We start from the raw sequence: 24,735 nt of genomic DNA on the forward strand, positions 1-24,735 counted from the left end.
TGTGAAATCTAGTGAGTTCATCATCCAATATATTGTTAAAGGAATAGCTGAAGAACAGAGTCATGTAGAGGTGTGAAGGCGATTATGTGCAACTGGGTCAAAGTGAGAGGTATGGATTCATAGGAATTGAAAACAATTGGGAGGGAGATTATTAAACTTTCATGTTTATTGTGAATAACAGCAGCCATAAGTTAACAAGGAAACCATGTTCCCTCTCAAGTAGTCAGTGAATATAACACCCCACGTATTTCTTGAACAGCTCTCTTCCTCTACTGTACCTGGGAGGAGAGATCACTCCACTGTGCGTTGCCTTCATCATGGACGGTGACAGACTTGACTCCAGCCAAGATGACATTTTTAGCAATCTCCACTCCCAGACCCTTCATCCCTGAAATCAGCACATCTGAGGTCTTCATTCTCTTCATTGCATCATGACCAAGAACATACCTAAAAATGTGAAAATGTAGATATTTAAAGCAGATGTTTCAGAGTGACTGCAATGCTTCTTCATGCTAAAGGAGCCCAAGGTACTTGCACAGATGTTTTATGATAGTATTTTGCAGTGGTTTTTTTATGTCTGTGCTGATGAGAAACATGAGATCTAGTCATGCTATTTCTAAAAGCCTAAAATGGATTCAGGCGATCTAAACCTGGCAGCCAATCCATAAAGGTACACTGTGGAATGGTCGTCACCCATCCCTGAAGACAGCAACAGATCTTTTAAACCAGCAAAAGCGCCACGGGTCAGCACTATATGGACCCTCCCTCCCAAGGATGAATAGCACTTGCATTTTAAAATAGCATCCCACACATGCTGGATCAGTTTCTACACTGTACAGCACTCCAGGAGTACTGCACCATGTGCAGCGCACCAGTCACGTAAAAAGGATACCATTTGGATGCTACGTAAATATTCTTTACATTCCTAGGACTACCGCTGCACTGCCCAACCAAAGTAAATAATCTGGTATCTCACTTGGAAACATGCTAGCACTCAGTTAGTCAGGTGGATAAGGAATGCAATTGTACGTGGATACATAATTGTATTGTAACAGACAATTTGTGCTTTAATTACAATTCCGTTTAAAGGTTTTGAGTTTCATCCAATTATTAAATCACATGATGCTCCAGATCGCTGCTACTGGACGAGAATGGATGAATAAATGAATGACATAATTAATTGTAAAGTGTGCAAATAAGCAGAAAGGTTGTGTCCTGGCACGAAGACGTGAGGAGGCGCCCAGTTTAAGCAGAAAACTCGAACCCGCTGTTGCAGTTACACTTTACCTTCAGACACCTTTAGTTTGTTGCTGTTGAAGATCTATATTCTACAGTAAAAAATATAAAGTGGGCTATAAGTCAGTCCCTTGCTTATGACTGACTTTCTTGTGTATCTTATTTAACCTTAGTCTATGGTCTGCCTCAGTTTGATTGTGTTTGGCACGACCCTGGGGCATAGCTTCCTTGTCTTGTGTCTGACTGGTTCCGTTGGAGCCTTCCATGGCTTACTTGAAGGGATTGGTTAGTTTTAATTTCTCATTCAGCAGTCCGGGAGTGGAGTCGCTTTCCTAGCTCTCTCTGAGACACAATGACGAAATGACTTCTGAGATGAATGGCTTATCAAGTATGTACTACCATTTTGCGATTTGTTAAGTTCTTACCATAATCGTAAAACGGGTATAGAACTGCATACTGAATCGCAATTTGAAAGGTGTGCTTAGGGCGGGCTTCCAAATTACGTTTCAGTCTGTTATGCATCAATGGTCTGAGACTGCAGGTATTGTCACAAATCATTACTAGATTACATCCTCCTCAAAGGAGATGGCAACCGATTCGCACAGGAGTAGGGGTTAAAGAGACCTCTTCCCCTTTGTGGACAGGGAAGTAGCCAGAAAAGTAAAAACACTCCTCACTTTGAACCATATCCAAAATGGCACTCAGCGAGTGAGTGAGGTTGGCACTCATTTGGGGCAGTTTCTCTCCCTGAAGTGAAAATGGAACAGTGGCGGCTGGCCTATGTTTACGGTGGGGGGAGGGGGAGGGGGGGGGGGGGAGGGGGGCAGGGGGCACAATAGTAAAAATAAATTTTAAAACATTTTTAAAGGTACGTACCTTCAGGCGTGTTCCTTGCGGCGGCGTCCTGCTCCTGGAAGCTCCAGCGCACGGGACCAGGAACCACCACTAACCAATCCTGATGCTGCTTTTATGCTGGTAACCAGAGCCCTGGAGGCCTCTGCTTTCTCAAACCCAACTGTCTTAAGACAACTGAGTTAGGGATGTTTAAAGTGCGCATGTCTGGGTGGTCGTCGCAAGATGGTCGTCCAAAAGGACATGCACACTTTAAACAAGTGCACAGCTTGTTGCAGCCACCCGGCAGCAATTGCCCTGCTCTGTCCTGACACTCTGTTAAGGATGTAGTGTTAGAAAATAAAATGGTAATAAACAGAGTTTATTACCATTTTATTTTCCGTTATGGGGATTTCTCTTAGCGGGACGACGCTCCTCCGCTCACATGAAGGGGCCGCCCCTGATGTGGAAAGCATTTTGACCAAATGGTGCATTTTATACCTCAATTTTTAAAGAATGTTGCAAAAAAGGTACAAGTTTCCTAAGTAGTTCTGTATGGACAGGCGTGAAATAATCACATTTATCAAGGTTTCCTACTGTGGCTGCTGTTTTCAAGGGATGTTCAAGGAGTAACTAAGCAAGAACATTTTGAGAAAATTAGGACAAGTTGTTCATTTTATAGAACAAATTTCAAGCAAATTGGCTGAAAACGCTATATATTTTACTGACCGTTATGAAGGGGCACTGAGGCACACGAAAAGGCTCCTAATTTTTCAAATATGCACCCATTCATCTTTCCTTCTCAGCATCCTTCTTTTTTTTCATCTATCCATCCATGCATCATTCCTTCTTTCTCTCCATTTTTCTCTTTTTCCAACCATCCACGCAACATTTCTACTTTCTATTTATCACTCATTCCTTCCTCATCCACCCATGCATCCATTCTTTCCATCTTCTTTTTCATCTCTTATCCATGCATCCATAATTTCTTTTCTCTATTCTTCTTCGTCTTCTCCATGTTTCCAACATCCATCTCTCCTTCCTTGTCTTCATCCATCTGTCTTTTTTCTTTCATCCACCTATCCATTCATCCACCCAACCATCACTCAATCTATCATAGTCCCATCTTTCTCTATCCTGCTTTGTCCTTATCTTCATTGTTCTGTCCATTTTCTCCCCATCCATGCATCATTACTTCTCTCCATTGACCCACACACCCTTATTTTCATTGATTCATTTATCCTTTTTTCTCTTCAGCCCCCCCTTCCTTCTCTCCTTTATTTTCTTGTGCTCTTCTGTGCAGTTTGTTCCAGCTTGCCCAGCAGCTCAATAATTGGTATTTAAAAGCACCTGTATGGAAACCAGCGTCTCCAATCATAGTCCAGGAAGATGTCACCAACTCCGAGTGTTTGTGACGTCCCCGTTTGTGAATGTAAAAAGGTTTGTTTGAGAGCAGGCTGTGGGGTCCAGGGGATTGCTGTCAACACTTAAACTTTATTAAAGAGTACTTTTGTATAGGCAGTTCCTTTTTCCTCAAAGAAATTATAAGGGCGTGCTTCCTTTATTCAGGAAAATTGGAGGTGGGCAGTGAAATATTGCAATGATCTGTAAGCACCGAGGCACCAGTGTAAGGCAACATGGTAAACAGAGGCAGGGCAGAGGTAGGGTGGAGATCCTGAGGTAATCAATTTCGAAATTTTGATAACAATGTCAACTGTAAGAGGAGAACAGGCAGATAATGAAACCGAGGTAGGAACGTCAGTAACCTGGTGTGATGTCAGAGTGACACATGTTAGCTATTTTATCAGAGAAGATGCAGATAAAGAGCCCTGAGATTGAGCAACCAAAGTAATGGAAGGAGAAGGTTGCATGAGTTCTTCAACAATTTTAAATAGTTCACTGGGAGAGTTCTTTGACAGCTGAATTCAGCTTGGTGGGTTGTTAATACCTTTAGAGGTCTGAATCTTCAGTTGTGGTCAAACTCCACTCGTTAACTCAATGAGCAGAGAGGGTTCAGAGTAGGGGGTGTGGTGCTGGTCTACAAAGACCAATAAGAGCAGATTGGAATCATTTACATAGCTAGAGGAGATTTTGAAAATTTTGAATTGATCAGGCCCCTAAGTGGTCACGAGTGGAAAACTGTTTATTTAAAAGTTGTGTTCTGTATGTGACTATTTGTATTTTCAAACTTTATGGAACCACTATTATGGATTATACATCTTGAGAGAGAACGGTCTAGTTTTAAAAATGTACCTATGGGATGCAAAATAGTTTTAATCTAACTTTAATTAAGTGCTGTCTAATCTCTGATCATGCCACCATCTTCTCTACTTTTGATTCGGCATGTCATAATAAAAAATAAATTAAAAAAAAGAGTATCAAATGGAGAATTAATTTCTATTTAGTTAAAGATACAAAATGTATCTCCAAATTCTGATATTTTATTGAATTGTTCACACTTAATTCTATTACAGATAAATCCATACAAAATAATTGGGATGTATGCAAGGCGTCTTCCAGGTATTTAGTGATGAATTCTGTCCCATGTAAGAAGACAATATTGGATTAAAAATAGGTACTTTATAGGATAGTAAGCAATTAGAACGTATTTGTTTATATATAATTTCTATTCTACATCTGAGGTCACTATTTTCTACACGGAAAGTTGGAATTTAATAAAAGGTCACAGAAAATGTGTATGGAATTAAATGTATCTAAACCTAAATTGTATGGCGCCTTGGAAACAAGTGATCAAATTGTTGGCTAATTTATTTAAATTTAAGAAGGAAAGAGTGTTAGTTGAAGCAATTTGAGATGATCAAGAGATTGTTAGGGTCACTAATAAAGATTTACAGAAGTCTTTCATAAAAGGTTAAGAAAATTGTACTCGTAAATTGTAAACAGAAGTTTAGATTATTTCTCCAATCATCCATACAAACCCTTTAAGTAAATATGATTTTTCTGTGTTTGAAGAGAATTATGCGACCAAGAATGTTTTTATTTTAGTGTTTAATCTACTCAATAAAGGGAATATCCAGGGCCAGATGGTTATCCTGTAGAATTGTATCTCCGAGCTTGTGAAGTAACAGTTCCAAAGTTTTTTTTAACCATAATATAACTAGAGCTCCTGGTTTTATGGCATTTATTTTCTTAATATTCCAGTCTGTATTTATCCATATTTTTTTTTTGGGCCATTGTACTAGCATTTACCCATATTTATTTTGTGGTTTGCAATTAAGTGAAGAGAAAACTTGTGCATTTCCACATTTAACTGATAAACATGTACTCATACTTTGATACATGTCGCGTTTTAGAAAATTCAGCAGCCAACTGAAGCAAAACACTACACCCAAAAGGTGAATATTAGCAATTTACTACAAATATTTAACATATACCTGTATTTAAAGTTAAAGATATCTTAACCTGTTTTTTAACTTCCCATGCTACCCATGCTATCTATCTGCTCATTTGTTGTCTTGAAATTCACAACAGACATCATGTAACTCCTTAGAAGCACAATTTTCAGTATTTTTCCACTTTTAAAAATAAATACAGACAGGAAACACATTGTTTTCTGTATGTATTTATCTATAACAAAAAACAGTAAGCACAGAAAACTGGAAGCCTTAATTATAACTCTTTGAAAAATAATGTACTTAAGGGCTTCATTGCTGGAAGTGATGATCTGTCTCATGCCCAAGAAGGGTAAAGATGTCTCTCAATGTAAAACCTACAAGCCCATATGTCAGATTTATTTGGCCTGTAAAATATATGCTATATTATTGGCTTCCCTTATTGTATATGTGTTCCCTAAATTAATTCCAAGAGTTTGAGCTAAAGGGGTTAAAGGTCAATTATCTTCAGATCATTCAACAGCTTTCCTCGACATAATTAGTAAAGCCTCATTACTGTCGACTCCGCTGCCAGCAATCACTTGATGCAGAAAAGGCTTTTGAACTTGTAAGCAAGGATATACATTTCAGACAATTAAACGGTACTGCTTTGGTGCTGAGTGTTTAAAATATGGGTCTACATTTATGATGCTATTAAGTTTGTTTGACCAATGACTTTGTGTTTCACCACTGCGCATATTAGTTGCTCAATGCTCACCAGTAGCACATTGTATGTTTTGTTCAGCCTAGCCGCCTATTGGCTTTGACATTGCATTAGCCATTACATTCTGTATTCTGCCTATTGGCTTTGACATGCTGTATTCAGTTTAGCTGCCTATTGGCTTTGACATGATATTATACATTGCATTTTGTATTCAGCTTAGTTGCCTATTGGCTTTGACATGATATTAGACATTACATTTTGTATTCAGCTCAGCTGCCTATTGGCTTTGACATGATATTAGACCTTACATTTTGTATTCAGCTCAGCTGCCTATTGGCTTTGACATGATATTATACATTGCATTTTGTATTCAGCTTAGCTGCCTATTGGCTTTGACATGATATTAGACATTGCATTTTGTATTCAGCTCAGCTGCTGTAGGAGGCTGGACTGGCTTGTAGTGAGTACCAAGGGGTACTTACACCTTGGCCCATGTATCCCTTATTAGTGTATAGGGTGTCTAGCAGCTTAGGCTGATAGATCATGGTAGCTTAGCAGAGCAGCTTAGGCTGAACTAGGAGACGAGTGAAGCTCCTACAGTACCACTAATGTCACTTGCACAATATCATAAGAAAACACAATACACAGATATACTAAAAATAAAGGTACTTTATTTTTATGACAATATGCCAAAGTATCTCAGAGTGTACCCTCAGTATGAGGATAGCAAATATACATAAGATATATGTACACAATACCAAAAATATGCAGTATAGTCTTAGAAAACAGTGCAAACAATGTATAGTTACAATAGGATGCAATGGGGACACATAGCGATAGGGGCAACACAAACCATATACTCCAAAAGTGGAATGCGAACCACGAATGGACCCCAAACCTATGTGACCTTGTAGAGGGTCGCTGGGACTATTAGAAAATAGTAAGGTTTAGAAAAATAGCCCACCCCAAGACCCTGAAAAGTGAGTGCAAAGTGCACTAAAGTTCCCCAAAGGACATAGAAGTCGTGATAGGGGAATTCTGCAGGAAAGACACAAACCAGCAATGCAACAACGATGGATTTCCAGTCGAGGGTACCTGTGGAACAAGGGGACCCAGTCCAAAAGTCACAAGCAAGTCGGAGATGGGCAGATGCCCAGGAAATGCCAGCTGTGGGTGCAAAGAAGCTGCTACTGGACAGTAGAAGCTGAGGATTCTGCAGGAACGACAAGGGCTAGAGACTTCCTGTAAGGAAATGCCTCCTTGGCATGGTTGCCCCCTGACTTTTTGCCTTTGCTAATGCTATGTTTACAATTGAAAGTGTGCTGAGGCCTGCTAACCAGGCCCCAGCACCAGTGTTCTTTCCCTAACCTGTACTTTTGTATCCACAATTGGCAGACCCTGGCATCCAGATAAGTCCCTTGTAACTGGTACTTCTAGTACCAAGGGCCCTGATGCCAAGGAAGGTCTCCAAGGGCTGCAGCATGTCTTATGCCACCCTGGAGACCTCTCACTCAGCACAGACACCCTGCTTGCCAGCTTGTGTGTGCTAGTGAGGACAAAACGAGTAAGTCGACATGGCACTCCCCTCAGGGTGCCATGCCAGCCTCTCACTGCCTATGCAGTATAGGTAAGACACCCCTCTAGCAGGCCTTACAGCCCTAAGGCAGGGTGCACTATACCATAGGTGAGGGTACCAGTGCATGAGCATGGTACCCCTACAGTGTCTAAACAAAACCTTAGACATTGTAAGTGCAGGGTAGCCATAAGAGTATATGGTCTGGGAGTTTGTCAAACACGAACTCCACAGCACCATAATGGCTACACTGAAAACTGGGAAGTTTGGTATCAAACTTCTCAGCACAATAAATGCACACTGATGCCAGTGTACATTTTATTGTCAAATACACCCCAGAGGGCACCTTAGAGGTGCCCCCTGAAACTTAACCAACTATCTGTGTAGGCTGACTAGTTTTAGCAGCCTGCCACAAACCGAGACATGTTGCTGGCCCCATGGGGAGAGTGCCTTTGTCACTCTGAGGCCAGTAACAAAGCCTGCACTGGGTGGAGATGCTAACACCTCTCCCAGGCAGGAATTGTCACACCTGGCGGTGAGCCTCAAAGGCTCACCTCCTTTGTGCCAACCCAGCAGGACACTCCAGCTAGTGGAGTTGCCCGCCCCCTCCGGCCAGGCCCCACTTTTGGCGGCAAGGCCGGAGAAAATAATGAGAAAAACAAGGAGGAGTCACTGGCCAGTCAGGACAGCCCCTAAGGTGTCCTGAGCTGAGGTGACTCTAACTTTTAGAAATCCTCCATCTTGCAGATGGAGGATTCCCCCAATAGGGTTAGGATTGTGACCCCCTCCCCTTGGGAGGAGGCACAAAGAGGGTGTACCCACCCTCAGGGCTAGTAGCCATTGGCTACTAACCCCCCAGACCTAAACACGCCCTTAAATTTAGTATTTAAGGGCTACCCTGAACCCTAGAAAATTAGATTCCTGCAACTACAAGAAGAAGGACTGCCCAGCTGAAAACCCCTGCAGCGGAAGACCAGAAGACGACAACTGCCTTGGCTCCAGAAACTCACCGGCCTGTCTCCTGCCTTCCAAAGATCCTGCTCCAGCGACGCCTTCCAAAGGGACCAGCGACCTCGACATCCTCTGAGGACTGCCCCTGCTTCGAAAAGACAAGAAACTCCCGAGGACAGCGGACCTGCTCCAAGAAAAGCTGCAACTTTGTTTCCAGCAGCTTTAAAGAACCCTGCAAGCTCCCCGCAAGAAGCGTGAGACTTGCAACACTGCACCCGGCGACCCCGACTCGGCTGGTGGAGATCCGACACCTCAGGAGGGACCCCAGGACTACTCTGATACTGTGAGTACCAAAACCTGTCCCCCCTGAGCCCCCACAGCGCCGCCTGCAGAGGGAATCCCGAGGCTTCCCCTGACCGCGACTCTTTGAATCCTAAGTCCCGACACCTGGGAGAGACCCTGCACCCGCAGCCCCCAGGACCTGAAGGACCGGACTTTCACTGGAGGAGTGACCCCCAGGAGTCCCTCTCCCTTGACCAAGTGGAGGTTTCCCCGAGGAACCCCCCCCTTGCCTGCCTGCAGCGCTGAAGAGATCCCTAGATCTCCCATTGACTTCCATTGCGAACCCGACGCCTGTTTCTACACTGCACCCGGCCGCCCCCGCGCTGCTGAGGGTGAAATTTCTGTGTGGACTTGTGTCCCCCCCGGTGCCCTACAAAACCCCCCTGGTCTGCCCTCCGAAGACGCGGGTACTTACCTGCAAGCAGACCGGAACCGGGGCACCCCCTTCTCTCCATTCTAGCCTATGTGTTTTGGGCACCACTTTGAACTCTGCACCTGACCGGCCCTGAGCTGCTGGTGTGGTGACTTTGGGGTTGCTCTGAACCCCCAACGGTGGGCTACCTTGGACCAAGAACTAAGCCCTGTAAGTGTCTTACTTACCTGGTTAACCTAACAAATACTTACCTCCCCTAGGAACTGTGAAAATTGCACTGTGTCCACTTTTAAAACAGCTATTTGTGAATAACTTGAAAAGTATACATGCAATTTTGATGATTTGAAGTTCCTAAAGTACTTACCTGCAATACCTTTCGAATGAGATATTACATGTAGAATTTGAACCTGTGGTTCTTAAAATGAACTAAGAAAATATATTTTTCTATATAAAAACCTATTGGCTGGATTTGTCTCTGAGTGTGTGTACCTCATTTATTGTCTATGTGTATGTACAACAAATGCTTAACACTACTCCTTGGATAAGCCTACTGCTCGACCACACTACCACAAAATAGAGCATTAGTATTATCTCTTTTTGCCACTATCTTACCTCTAAGGGGAACCCTTGGACTCTGTGCATACTATTCCTTACTTTGAAATAGTGCATACAGAGCCAACTTCCTACACTTCCCCTTTGGAGGATGGATCCCCGACGCCGTGGAGAGTCGTGCAGAAGTGTTTTCCCGCCGAAAGACCGCCAACAAGCCTTGCTAGCTGCAAATCGTGCGGTTAGGGTTTTTGGATGCTGCTGTGGCCCAGGAGGGACCAGGATGTCGCCAATTGCGTCTGGGGACAGAGGGGCGTTGAGCAAGACAAGGAGCCCTCTCAGAAGCAGGCAGCACCCGCAGAAGTGCTGGAACAGGCACTACGAAGAAGAGTGAAACAGTGCTCACCCGAAGTTGCACAAAGGAGTCCCACGTCGCAGGAGGGCTACTTAGAAAGTCGTGCAATGCAGGTTAGAGTGCCGTGGACCCAGGCTTGGCTGTGCACAAAGGATTTCCGCCGGAAGTGCACAGAGGCCGGAGTAGCTGCAAAAGTCGCGGTTCCCAGCAATGCAGTCTGGCGTGGGGAGGCAAGGACTTACCTCCACCAAACTTGGACTGAAGAGTCACTGGACTGTGGGAGTCACTTGGACACAGTTGCTGGATTCAAGGGACCTCGCTCGTCGTGCTGAGAGGAGACCCAGGGGACCGGTGATGCAGTTCTTTGGTGCCTGCGGTTGCAGGGGGACGATTCCGTCGACCCACGGGAGATTTCTTCGGAGCTTCTAGTGCAGAGAGGAGGCAGACTACCCCCACAGCATGCACCACCAGGAAAACAGTCGAGAAGGCGGCAGGATCAGCGTTACAGAGTTGCAGTAGTCGTCTTTGCTACTTTGTTGCAGTTTTGCAGGCTTCCAGCTCGATCAGCAGTTGATTCCTTGGCAGAAGGTGAAGAGAGAGATGCAGAGGAACTCTGATGAGCTCTTGCATTCGTTATCTCAGGAAATCCCCAAAGCAGAGACCCTAAATAGCCAGAAAAGAGGGTTTGGCTACTTAGGAGAGAGGATAGGCTAGCAACACCTGAAGGAGCCTATCAGAAGGAGTCTCTGACGTCACCTGGTGGCACTGGCCACTCAGAGCAGTCCAGTGTGCCAGCAGCACCTCTGTTTCCAAGATGGCAGAGGTCTGGAGCCCACTGGAGGAGCTCTGGACACCTCCCAGGTGAGGTGCAGGTCAGGGGAGTGGTCACTCCCCTTTCCTTTGTCCAGTTTTGCGCCAGAGCAGGGCTGAGGGGTCCCTGAACCGGTGTAGACTGGCTTATGCAGAAATGGGCACCATCTGTGCCCATGAAAGCATTTCCAGAGGCTGGGGGAGGCTACTCCTCCCCTGCCTTAACACCTTTTTCCAAAGGTAGAGGGTGTAACACCCTCTCTCTGAGGAAGTCCTTTGTTCTGCCATCCTGGGCCAAGCCTGGCTGGACCCCAGGAGGGCAGAAACCTGTCTGAGGGGTTGGCAGCAGCAGCAGCTGCAGTGAAACCCCTGAAAAGGCAGTTTGGCAGTACCAGGGTCTGTGCTACAGACCCGTGGGATCATGGGATTGTGCCAACAATGCCAGGATGGCATAGAGGGGGCAATTCCATGATCTTAGACATGTTACATGTCCATATTCGGAGTTACCATTGTGAAGCTACACATAGGTATTGACCTATGTGTAGTGAACGCGTGTAATGGTGTCCCCGCACTCACAAAGTCCGGGGAATTTGCCCTGAACAATATGGGAGCACCTTGGCTAGTGCCCACACACTAAGTAACTTTGCACCTAACATTTACCAGGTAAAGGTTAGACATATAGGTGACTTATAAGTTACTTAAGTGCAGTGAAAATGGCTGTGAAATAATGTGTGCATTATTTCACTCAGGCTGCAGTGGCAGGCCTGTGTAGGATTTGTCAGAGCTCCCTATGGGTGGCAAAAGAAATGCTGCAGCCCATAGGGATCTCCTGGAACCCCAATACCCTGGGTACCTCAGTACCATATACTAGGGAATTATAAGGGTGTTCCAGTATGCCAATGTGAATTGGTGAAATTGGTCACTAGCCTGTTAGTGACAATTTGGAAAGAAATGAGTGAGCATAACCACTGAGGTTCTGGGTAGCAGAGCCTCAGTGAGACAGTTAGTCATAACACAGGTAACACTTTCAGGCACACTTATGAGCACTGGGGCCCTGGCTGGCAGGGTCCCAGTGACACATACAACTAAAACAACATATATACAGTGAAAAATGGGGGTAACATGCCAGGCAAGATGGTACTTTCCTACAGCTGCCTATTGGCTTTGACATGATATTAGACCTTACATTTGATATTCAGCTCAGCTGCCTATTGGCTTTGACATGACACTAGACATTACATTTGATATTTAGGTTAGTTGCCTATTGCCTTTAATGTGGAGTTAGACATTGCAGTTGAGAATCCAAGCTGTATTTTTCCAAGCTGTGTTTTCCACAAGATGAACCAAGCTGTTTTCTTCACACAGTAGACTAGACCTGATAAGAGAGGGTACATTTGGTGTTTTCCTTCCTGCTCGGGCTTGGGAAGAGGAGGAGTCTAGGAGATCTGGCCAGTCTCCAAAGGCTTGCGTAGTTTTCCCAGGTCTGAGAGGAGGGGGCACGCTTTTGTAACGGATGGCTCGGGGCTTCAGAGAATTAGATTGAAATCTGCCTGACTTCGGACTGGAACTTAGTGCCAGTTGCCAGTCTCCCGTGTGGGTAGATAATCTCTTTCTCGCAGTTGACCGGAGTCATCAACTTGCAGACCCCAGAAAGATGAAGCTGTAAACAGTTTCTCACACGGTGAAGTATTTGTTTTGCTTTGCATTCAATATCTTATAAATATAACCTGCTGTGTACATTGCAACTGAGATATATTTTGTTTTAATGCTGTGACTACTTTTGTGCTTGAAATCTAATAATTCGTCTCTCACGAACTTGTGGCTGGGGAAGAATTAATAACAATAAAGGTCTTCTTTGAACTCAGAAGTGCATTCTTGATATGTTCTGTAAGCTCTGATTACGAGATAAGAAGGAAAGCAGAACAACATTACATGATTAATCTAAAAGATTGTTTTTGACAATGGTATTACTTCTCTGTATTACTCTTCAAGGAAGATTACTATACAAATGTGTCCCTTCACCCTATCATTTTTTCCTTTGGCGTTGTACCGCTTTCTAATCAGACAAACAAAATATTGATACCAGTGGCTTCAATTTTAAGGGGTATGAAATAAAATGTTTTGCTTATGCAGATGATATTCTTTTATATATGTCTGTCTTAGGGCCTACACTACCTGCTTTCTTTGTTAAGGTTGACTGTAATTCAAGAGTGTCTCGATATAAATTACATACTAATCAGTTACAGGTTTTAATTTAACTTGGAGTAGCAAAAATCAGATACTTTGTGCTAAACAGGATTTCAATTGTAGGGTGAACGTAACTGAACTGTCTAGTGCTGCTAAAGTTCTGCGACCCACTTTACACCAGTACCCTTGAGCTCTCGGGTACTCCATATCATGTGTATCAGGGTACCTTCCTGACAGCAACCCCTCAGGCATGCATCGTTTTCAATCTTCCCTAAATGAAATAGCTGGGTTCTAGTACAATATGACCTACGGAGGAGCCTTAATTAAATCAACCGGAACCTGTCCTAATTGCTACCTCTGCCGGGTATTGACATGCCTTCCCCCAGGTGTCCTCCTCTAGTCTACCAAAGTCACCCTCCCATTTCTCTCTCATTGTGTCTAGCTGTGTGAGGCTATTTTGCATGAGTGGAGTGGATTTGGGCTATGCTATGGCTCGTCAGCGAGGCCCCCAGCACCCCCTATTCTAATTGGGGTTCCTCTTCCACATCTGTCAGGAGGGCCCCATAGCCTTGTAATATTTGTCTTACTTGCCGACACTGAAGGAATTGGCTCCTGTGAGATTGTACGTTTCTTGTAATTCTGAGAAGAGACTCACATCCCCATCTCACCAGACGTCCCCTAGTTTAAAGATGCCCATTTTTTGTAACCTGCTATCGCCCACTGGCCGCTCAACTGATCTGATTTCCATGTGTGAGGAGAGGGGGTCTCCAATGTCAGCTTACCCTTTGATCCCAGGGCCTGAGTCAACCACCTCCATGTCTTTATGAAAGTGGCCATTCATTGGGGTAGAGAAGCCATCCCATCCCAACAAAGAACTGTAAACGTAGCACTCTATGGTCCATTGCCCAACTATCCACCAACAGTGACAGCTTGTGTAGCATAGAAAAGGCCCAGTCATTAACCACCACCAACTGTGAGGTCCAGTAGTACAGTCAGAAGGACAATTCCCCTGTTTTATGGACATCTGGTCAGGGTTGTCAAGCCAATCCTATGTGCCCCTCATCCCATAGCAGTGCTGTGTCACCTCATCCACAGAGCAGAAGAATACATCCAGAACTTCCTCTGCTCTGCATCGTTTCTATAGGCTTTTAGGACTTGATCAGGTTTGTTTGGAAAAATGGGTTATGGTCCACAATTATGAAGATCCCCAAGTACGTGAAATATCAGGATTCGCATCTGCAGGATGTTTCCAGTCCTGGCCTAGATCATTAGTAGAGCATGAAAACACCACTGACTTACGCCAGTTAATGCAGATCCCTCCATAAGATCCAGAAATTTAGAGCAAGTGTAGAATTCTTGGTGAGTAAGACCCTGGGTCCACCAGATATAACAGGATATCGTATCCTGTATGACAGAATAATGTTCCCCGATTTGGGGTCCCAGCGAGAGCCACGAATCAGAGCATCCTTGCGTATCCATGTAGCCAGTGGCTCAATTGTTACTGTGAAAATGAGGGGGGACAGTGGGTGACCCTACTCAGCCCAAATTCATCAGAGAATGTCCTAATAGCACTGACTTTAGCTATTGGGTCTTTGTACAGCAACCGCACCCAGGACAAAAATACTAGATTAAAACCCATGTTCTACAAAATGGCTTTCATGTATGGCCAGTCCTGGGAATCAAATGCTTTTTTAGCATCTAGGGTGAACAAGATGGCCGGAAAACATATGCAGTGCCTACGTGCTGAACACCCGGCCACCCACCGCAGGTTGTGTCTTATTGTCCTGTAGGGCATAAAGCCCAATTGACCTGGGGCCATTAGGGAGTCCACCACTTGCATCATGCAGTTCGCTAGCATCTTCACCAATATCTTTCTTTCTATGTTCAACAGAGATCTTGGCCTATGGGAGGCATAATCCCTCATGCGCTTTTCCAGTCTTTGAATCAACACAAATGTCGCCCACCTGAGATCTTTCGGGAGCATACAATTCTCTCTGGCACTGTAGAACATATTACGAAGCTGACCCACTACCTGGGATCTCATAGTTTTAAAGAATTCCGACGGCAGGCCGTTGGGGCCTGGGTTTTTACCGCTGTTCAACTGGGTCAAAGCCTCTGTGATTTCAATCTCTGTAATTTCCATTTCGAGAGAGAGGTGTGCTTCAGTCCCTAGTCTGGGAGGTTGGAATGTCTGTGATAAAACTCTCTAGGTCTCCCGAACCATCTTCAGTCCATGCTCTATACAGGTCCTCTAGATGAAGAAGGCTTGGGCAATCTCATTGGGGGACTCAGCCTTCACATCAGCCTCAACCCTGATCTCATGTACCCATTGTTGCCTTTCCTCCTTTTTGGCCAACGGGGCTAGGAGTCTTGCTGCCTTATTGCCCATCTCATAGACCCTAGCGCTGTTTTACTTTACAAGTTTTAGTTGTTTTTGGTCAACATGCCTTTTACATTTATTGATATTGCAGCTTCAAACTTCTTATCGGACAATAGTAGACTAAGGGCCTGATTTAGATGTCATCAGAGGGGAATACTCCATCACAAAGTGGATGGATATCCTATCCGTCATAATATGATCCCATCATAACCTATGGGGATCGTAATACAGCGTTTGTGACAAAATATTCCCTCCAACATCTAAATCAGGCCCTAAGGCTTGTAACAATTAAATGTTTCAAGCATAACGATGGTATGACATTATTAATATATATCATTCAGCTTTTTAATCAGAATTTATTTCTTCCATTCTGAGTTAAACGTGAGAATTCTATTATTTCCAAATTACACCTTCAAGGAGGTATTGCTCACGTGCCATAAATGTAAACTATTATTACAATCCTATTAGAAATAATACATGGAGACTTTTATCATTAATTCTATGGAGTTGTCTCTCAGATAGAGAGAAGCTTATTAGGTGTTCTTTATGGTTTCATAAGTCAAGAATAATTAATAGTTTATATTTTGGCCTGTCTGGAAGGCTTATGAGTTTCATTGGGTTTATCAGTTATTTGAAAATGGAGATGTATTACATTTTTCTCAAGGGATACAGGATTCACCTGCAAATCTCAGTTAAAATATTCTACGTTATTACTGGTTTGCAGGGGTTTTGTAGCCCTATAACATGTCTCTAGTACTCAACCATGTAAGGGACAAAGTGTTATTAAATAGTGTTTGCCAACCTAAAGCTTTCCTGATTTACCACTTGTTAATTGCTTTCAATGTGAAGAAAAATAAATCAAAAATAGATGTTTTGGAAAGATGGATTTGGATACCTGAAGGACATCAAACTGTGGGATTCAATATGGTTAGAAATGTACTCAATGTTTCATGCAGCTTATACAACACAAGCACTGCTTCATTACATACAATTCTTTCCTTACACCTGCTATTTTACATGAATCCAGTGCACATATAAGTAAAAGATGCTGATCTTGTTCATCTACATCCGAGTAGATCTTGCACATATAATTTTTAAAATGTCCATTCTTCTTTCAATTTCGGGGCCACATTTGGAATTGATCTATATTATGAATATTGAAATTACAATGTTTATCCAACTATCCTTTTAAGGTGCTTGAATGCACAGTGCATGAAAGAGAGATGGGCAGGTAAGCTACTTACAATGGCATTTGAGAAAATCACTTCTTGAATAATCCACAAACACTTCTTTTAGAGCTTAATGGAAAGGGTTGTGGCCCAATTTAAGATTAATTTAGTTAATAATAATCATAATACAAATAATCAATGTAAGGAAATAGATACATTATGTGTTTTTTTTATTTTCTAATTATCTCGACCTAGGACAAAATGAAGATCATTTCAAGCGAAAGAGGTTGCTAAACCTCCTTGGACGTATGTCTTACTTTAATATAATTTATTAGCCATTTTGGTTTCTCTGGACCTACAGCATGTATTGTATACACATGTCTAGGTACAAATAATAGATTCTTAGTATTGCTTTTGGCTTATTGAATGTAATCATTATATACACACATATTGTATTGATGTCAGTATGATGACATTACATCCCTTATCACCATCCATTTATAAGCATTTCTTTTTATAATATAACAATAGTTAAATGCTGATTATTTAAAAAATATTCCTGGTTGTTAAATGTTTCTACCTAGATTACATTCTTTCTTCACATATTTTAAGTTTATAACTTGAAAATGTTAATATGATTATCTCTTAGGAACTTAATGTTTTATCTGGTACAAATCTATATCTTGCGTTATTTAAGAATTTGGATTGTTTGTCATGAATATTTTTTAATAAATCCAGTTAAAATGTTGTGTTCTGCCCCAAGGATATAAAAGGAAGCACAGATGTGTATGACCACTAGGCCATTACGTGGGACTTGAGGTGACCAAATGTGTAGACCAGGTGTACTGGAAATCACTGGATGATTTTCCAAAGAGGCTGAGGGTTCTCCAGCAGGATAAATAAAGCAAATTTCTTTGAGATCAACACACAACCCCTCTTGCTACCAGCAGAAAGCATCCTGAAGATACTGTTGCAGTAGAAGAACAAGCTTTCCCTTTGTAACCTTCAACATGTAAACATTTTCACAAGCACACAAACAGCGCAAAGCCAAGTTCCAAATGTAATAATTAAAGTAGCCATCCAATGCAGAGAAAAAAAAATAGTTCACTTTACCCCCACCCGCATCTCTAACAGTCACCAATAATAGGAATTCTATAAGGTTCCTTTGTTTGATAATGCCGACTTTGGTTCTGAGAACTATTGTGACATCCTTCATCTGATGGCTACTTAAAACGTTATTTGATATAAACTGAGCAGTACAACTCAGAAACCATAAATAGACTTACAGCTGCCGGGAGTAGAGGCCCTCATCAATTTCTGCGCTATCACCAACGCCGGCCATCTTGCTTCTACAGAAAGAGAGCATACATTGGTTGAAACAGACTGGAGGTCCATGCTTACTTACCAACATTACATTACCAAAAGCAGCGAGGACAATTAGGAACTCCTAATTGTCATACTGTTGGCATCACTGCATTACCTCTTTCACAAGGATGATACACTCAGAAATGACGTATATCAAATAAGGGAGCCAGATCAGAGGAAATGATCCTGTGGCTTTTGACACAGATAACATTGTGAAAAGTTATATAAGTTAGTAACTTTTGAGCACTGTGGCCAGCCTTGCTCTCAGTAACACAGATCTCTTCACCAGTGGCGTAACAATGAAGCAGTGAAACACGGTGCAAGCAAGGGAAATGGGCCCCGGCATCCTAACTGAATAGCAAAATACAGCAAGTAACATGCTCCGGTGGGCCCTTCAGGCCTCTGGGCCCTGGTGCCACTGCACCTGCTGCACCACCGATAGCTACGCCCTTGCTCTCTTCCTTTCAGGAGATTTTCCATCTTAACCTGTTGGATATTTGTCTCGGTGCCTGGATTGCTCCATTTTAATGAACCGTGTTCACCACCTTAAAGGCCAGTACTCACCAGCAGTTTTCAGAAATATCTGACTTGCTCCCCTGAGGAGTTTCAAGAGCTTCAGAATGTAAAGAACAGTACTGCTGCTGTTTACAAACGTATCAATAAGAATTTCATATACTTCCGAATTATGAAAGGAAATGCCATGCCTTAAAGACCTGAATCCTCAGAACCAGTATGCACAGTGATATGCACTCCTTAGTATCACCTTTTTTGCCTGTACCCTCGTGCACAGCCTGACTCTGCGCATGAAAGGCTGCACTGTGTGCGAGAAGGAGAAAAGGAGCATAGGGGGAACACTCCTATTCATGCCCATTGAAGCACTCCAGACGTCCAGACTGTGGCGCGTGAAGGGCCGGACACACCGTGCCAGGGCTTATTCTTCCTCGAACCTCCCACTCCAATCAGGGAGGGGGGTGTCCCAGTGTTGTATTCACCTCTAGAAATCATTGCGCTTCTACCGCAGACCCTTGTTTACATGTGAATACTCTTGCTTACAGCTGCGCCGTAGATCCGTCCTGCAGCCTATGTCACGTAGCCATGGACTCAGATGCATTTTAGGCCTGGATTGACAGCGCATGTATGTGTAAAACTTACCGTTAAGAATTCTTTAAAATACGCATAGGGTGTGCGTCGCTCACCAAAATGAGCCTTTCTAGCCTCAAGCTATTAACTGTTTGGTGCACTTTTTCACCATTTAGTAAGTGCTTCTATGTGAAAGCACGAGGGACTACTTTGCATCTGGAAGGTACACAATCATTATGTATCTCCTCTATGCATTACATACAGAAATACATCTTTTTGCTAGTTTTCTCAGTAGTGGCAGGTCCACAAGGCTAAACCAGTGCTTTAAATGGGCCGGTACTGTCCGGTACTGAGTAACGGCACTTTTTTATTTTGAGAGGGAGAGTGTAGGCACATCTCAAGAAAAACGTAATACTTTTGATGGGAGAGTACAGGCACTTCTCGAAAACAAGAAGGCACTCTTGCACAGAGTACCTGCACTTTAATTTTTGCATTTCAAGCACTGAGGCTAACTATATTTTGATAAACACCATTTCTTAATACTTCTGTTTTACATACATTGGCGTATAAATGCTTGTAACTGATTTAGTTGAAAAACTATAACCAGGACCACTGGAATTATGTGGCAGAGAAGCACAAAATTATGGGCAGGAGCACCAAATTATACATAAGGAAAAGGCAAATTATGCAGCATAACGTGGCACATTTTTTTGACAGTGTTACTTCATAATTTTGTCATATTTGCACCTTGTATTACCATCTGGGCAAAAGTTTCACCTCATTAAATACCAGTTTAACACATAAAAAAAGAAACAAGCAACTGAAAAGTGACCATTAAATCTTTCTGACTGGCCTTCCACTGCACATGAACATCTCACAACGTTTTTAGTAACTTTGATCAGTTTGACCTAGAAATTAATTTTTGTTGTTAAAAATCTGCAGATCATGCATCAGATGATGGATTATGTATCAAATCCATAACTAGGCAGAAAGAGCTGCAGAATTGTATAATCCCAGTCACCCAGACTATAATTATCCTTTTACTTACTGGTAATCTTCATTACTGTGAGCCCTAGTGCTCCTCGCCCCAATCAGCAACCTACCTTTCCTTTTAAACCTTATTCTGTTGGCATCTCCGATACAATATTAGTTTAGCATATGCAGGTCACCATGGGACGGTTTTATAGTTCCGAATTAATAAGTAAAAAAAAGACTGTCTAAACTAAACAGAGAAGGCTTGTGAAAGGGTCTGTTCTGCGGGTGGAGGGGGCACCACCATGAGGACTGGAACGAGGAGCATAGATGAAGGTTTAATGACGGCACTATACCTGGAAAAAAGCAAAATCTGCCATGCTATGACAAAAAACGGCCATTATGGAAACAGCCATGCTGCTCGCGTCTACAGGCACTACTATTGCTGCTTTCCTTATTGCATAAAACCTTCCTAAAATTAACCCTCCGCACCCTGAGCACGATGGTGTTTTCACTAGAGTAAACAGGCAGGAATTGATAAGCGGGAGTGGGCCACATAAAAAGGAGGCTTTCAACACAAATCTTTTTCCCAGCAAGCGTAGGTCTTGCCTATGCAAGAGCTATTGGTTTTGCCAATGTGTTTTAGCCATGTAGTACACCAGCATGGCTGCTGTTCAGTGTGGCTAAAAGTGAGTGACGTAGAGTGGAGCGGCAGAGAGTGTCCGAGTGGAAGTGGAGAAAAGTAGAGTGGAAGGGAAGTAGTGTAGAGTGGAGTAGAGTGGCGTGAAGTACAGTGGTGTTGAGTAGAGTGTCATAAAGTGGAGTGGCATATAGCGGGGTTGAGCGAGGAGTCGTATAGTGCCAGAGTGGAGTATCAGAGTAGAGTGCCGTGGAAAAGAGTGTCTGAGTGAAGTAGACTGGAGTAGCGAGTCAGCATGGTGGTCAGAGTAAAGGGACAGAGTGGCATGAAGTAGAGTGTCGTAAAGTGGAGTGCCATAGAGCAGTCTCGAGTGGAAAGGCGTGGGGGGTGGAGTGGAAAGGCGTGGGGGGTGGAGTGGAAGGGCATGGGGGGGGGGGGAGTACAGTGGAGTGGCATTGAGCAGAGTGGAGTGGCATAGAGTGGAGAGGAGTAGTGTCGTAGAGTGGAGTGTCATGAAGAGGAGCTCCATAGAGTGAAGTGCCCTAAGGTGTAGTGAAGTGTGGTACAGAGGAGTGGAAGGGAGTGCCATACACTGGAGTAGAATGGCATATATGGCTTTCAGTGGAGTAAAGAGTCAAAGTGGAATGGTGTTGTGTGGAGTGTCAGAGTGGAGTGGTGTAGATTGGCACGGAGTGTCAGAGTTGGATGGGGTAAGTAGAATGTCAGAGTGGGGTATCGGGGAGCGCAGTGGAGAAGCATAGAGTGTCAGGGTGGAGGGTCTTAGAGTGATGTAGAGTGGCGTAAAGTACAGTGGAATGGAGTGGAGTAGAGCAGTGTGAAGTAGAGCGGAGGAGATTGATGTATAGCAGAGTGGAATAGAGGGGTGTAAAGTGGAAGGGCGTAGGGGTATAGAGTGAAAAGGCGTGGTAGAGTGGAGTAGCACTGAATGGAGTGGTATAAACTGGAATGTCATACAGTGTCAGAGTGGAGAGGAGTAGTGTCGTAGAGTGGATTGTCTTGGAGAGGAGAGCCGTGGAGTGGCGTAGAATGGAGTACAGTGTCAGAATGGAGGGGCATAGAGAGGAATGGACTCTCCTAAAGTGTAGTTAAGTGTTGTACAGAGAAGTGGAAGGGAGTGCCATACAGTGGATTAGAATGGCACAGCTTACAGTGCAGTAAAGTATCAGAGTGGAATGGTGTTGCATGGAGTGTCAGTGGAGTGGTGCAGATTGGCATGGAGTGTTAGAATGGAGTGGTGTAGATTGGAGTAGCATGTCGTTGAGTGGGGTAAAGTGACATGAAGTACAGCGTCAGCGTGGAGTATCAGGGAGTGCAGGGGAGTAGCATAGTTTGTCAGAGTGGAGGGTCATAGTGTGACAGTAGCATGAAATACAGTGGAATGGAGCAGAGTAGAGCACTGTGAAGTAAAGTGGCACAGAGTGGAGTAGAATGATGGAGAGCAGAGTGTCGTAAAGTGGAGTTGCACAAAAGAGGCCTGGAGTGTGGTAGACTGGAGGGGTGTAGTGCTGTAGAGTGGAGTGTCACCGAATAGGGAGCAGTGGAGTGGCATGGAGTGGAAAAGAGTAGAGTGTCAAAGTAGAGGGGCGTAAAGTGGAGGGGCACTGAGTGTAGTGGAGAGTCAGAGGGGACTAGGGTGTCAGAATGGAGCAGAGTGTTGTGGAGTAGAGGGTCAGAGTGGAGATTCATAAAGCAGAGTAGGGTGGTGTGAAGTAGGGTGGTGTGAAGTAGGGTAGAATGTTGTAAAGTGGAGAGGCGCAGAGGAGTGGAGAGGCAGAGTGGAGTGTCGTGGAGTGCCACAGAATGGCAAAAAGTGACAGAGTAGAGTAGAGTGGCATAGTGTGGAGAGTCAGAGTGGAGGGGGGTAAAGTGTGCTAGAGTGCAGTGAAGTGTCGTACAGTGGAATGAAATGGATCACCGTAGAGTAGTGAGGTGTACCCTAGAGTGGAGTAAAGTGTCAAGAGTGGAATGACTCAGCATGGTGTGGTGTAAAGTGGAGTGGTGCAGACTGGCATTGAGTGTTGGAGTGGTGTAGAGTACACTAGAGTGTGAGTAGAGTGACATGAAGTAAAGTGTCAGAGTGGAGTATTGTGGAGTGGAGTACTGTGTAGTGGAATGCCATGGAGTGGTGGAGAGTGTAATAGGGTCGAGTGGCATAGAGTGGAGGAGAGTGTAGTGTGGCATTGTGGGCTTCTTGCACAGTGCGGTAGTGTGGTGTAGAGCAGAGTGGAGTAGAATGTCATAGTGGAGTGGCATTGAGTGGCATGGAGAGGTGTAGGATGGAGTGGAGTAGAGTGACCTAAATTTAAGTGGCATACAGTGGAGTAGAGTGTCGTAGAATGGAGCGGAGTGTTGTTGAGTGAACGGAGTAGAGTGTCAGAGTGAAGTATCATGGAGTGGCATAGAGTGTTGTAGAGGGACGTAGAGAAGAGTGGAGAGGCAGAGAGTGGAGTGGCTGAAGTGAAGTAGAGCTGCATAGAGCGGTGTTGAGTGTTGTGGAGTAGCGTAGCATAAAGTAGAATAGAGTGCTCTAGCGTGTTGTGGAGTAGAAGGTGTGGTAGCACACTGCCATTTCAATTTAAATGACCATAATATTTGCACAGGCATGCAGTTTTACTTATAAAACTATCAAGTGCACAACGATAAAGTGTGGAAGTGGCATCACAGTGTACTGATCTATTCTGATCATATTAAAATATTTGTTTTCACCACACAAATATAAATGTGCTTAATTAGTGCTATCCTAATTATGATAAATTCTGGAATACGTGCGTAGTTGAGTTACAGAAATGTAAAATGTGTGCTAGAAAAAAAAAGTACAGCCTTCCTCCAGCATACAGCATGATCCTCACATAAATTCTTTCACTTTGTATTCAAAGAAAGAAAAGTAAACACCAGACTCCCTCAGAAGACACAGCCTGCCATTTGACCTGTCTTTGAATACAGAGAAAATGGGACAATGTAAGAAAACAAATAAAAATCCTGTTTACAGCAAGCGACCATTTGTGGAAGAATCCAGTAAACAGGCTATGCTCCACAGGATGGACAAAGACGAATTGGACAGCCTGTGTTTTACAAGACACACGGTCAATGGTAAGCAACGGGCGGTATGTATTCCCAGGAAAGCTTTCTGAATTTCCTTCTGAAGTCCTTGCAGACCAGTGCTGTCTGGTAGGCTTCGACCTAAAAGGCAGTAGCCACCCTCAAAGTTTTAGGGTTGACGAGTATGTGCAAAAGCTACTCGTTTTATACTATACCGAAGCCTGCAGCCTTTGTGCACCTTCATGCAAAGCAAACTTAACTTGGCTGAACTCTGACACCTCAAATCAGAGTTGCTCAAGCAAATGAACTGAAAGAAGGGAGATTCCGCATAAGTAAAGTTTTCCAGCTAAATATAGATTTGCGGCGGTTTCCGAGTAACACGCTTGATTATTGCTCAAACGGATCAAAAGTTATCCAGAACACTGAGCGCACAGTGCAACGCAGTACCAGACACTTCAATTGTAAAGTTAGATCTTTAAAGAGCGAGTACTTTGGCACCAACTGTTGCCCTCAACAACTGAGGGACTGTGGAATGCTTTTGTACGCAGCACAAACTTAACACTTAAATGTAATTCACGCTGGGTAGAAAGAATTACCTTTTTCGTCATGAAAATGTTTTAACACAAATCATGATTACTTCCCACAGAAACACGGTGTTCTCGAAGCAGCAGATATTTCAAGAGGGAACTTAGAGTTTTAGAAAAATTACAAACATAAGACATCTTTTCAAGGACTCGTCTTGAATCTAAATTGCCTCCTAGCGACACACGTACAGACTAAACGAGTCTTGAGCTAAACTGCATTCT

At 43.6% G+C, this 24,735-nt stretch overlaps 1 protein-coding gene across 4 annotated transcripts in view; it reads right to left on the bottom strand.

The window, feature by feature from the left end:
• UBA7 (ubiquitin like modifier activating enzyme 7) overlaps positions 1-24,735 on the bottom strand; it is a 912,980-nt gene that overhangs the window by 877,323 nt on the left and 10,922 nt on the right. For all 4 annotated transcript variants that reach the window (XM_069206847.1, XM_069206846.1, XM_069206844.1 and 1 more), the window contains 2 exons: positions 18,099-18,161; positions 279-447 (listed from right to left, as the gene is read on the bottom strand). In XM_069206847.1, the coding sequence (XP_069062948.1) occupies positions 279-447; positions 18,099-18,154 (225 nt within the window). In that variant the 5' untranslated portion in view covers positions 18,155-18,161. The remainder of the gene's footprint in view (positions 1-278; positions 448-18,098; positions 18,162-24,735) is intronic.

This window comes from Pleurodeles waltl, chromosome 9 (assembly GCF_031143425.1).
Source record: "Pleurodeles waltl isolate 20211129_DDA chromosome 9, aPleWal1.hap1.20221129, whole genome shotgun sequence".
NCBI classification, from domain to species: Eukaryota; Metazoa; Chordata; class Amphibia; order Caudata; family Salamandridae; genus Pleurodeles; species Pleurodeles waltl.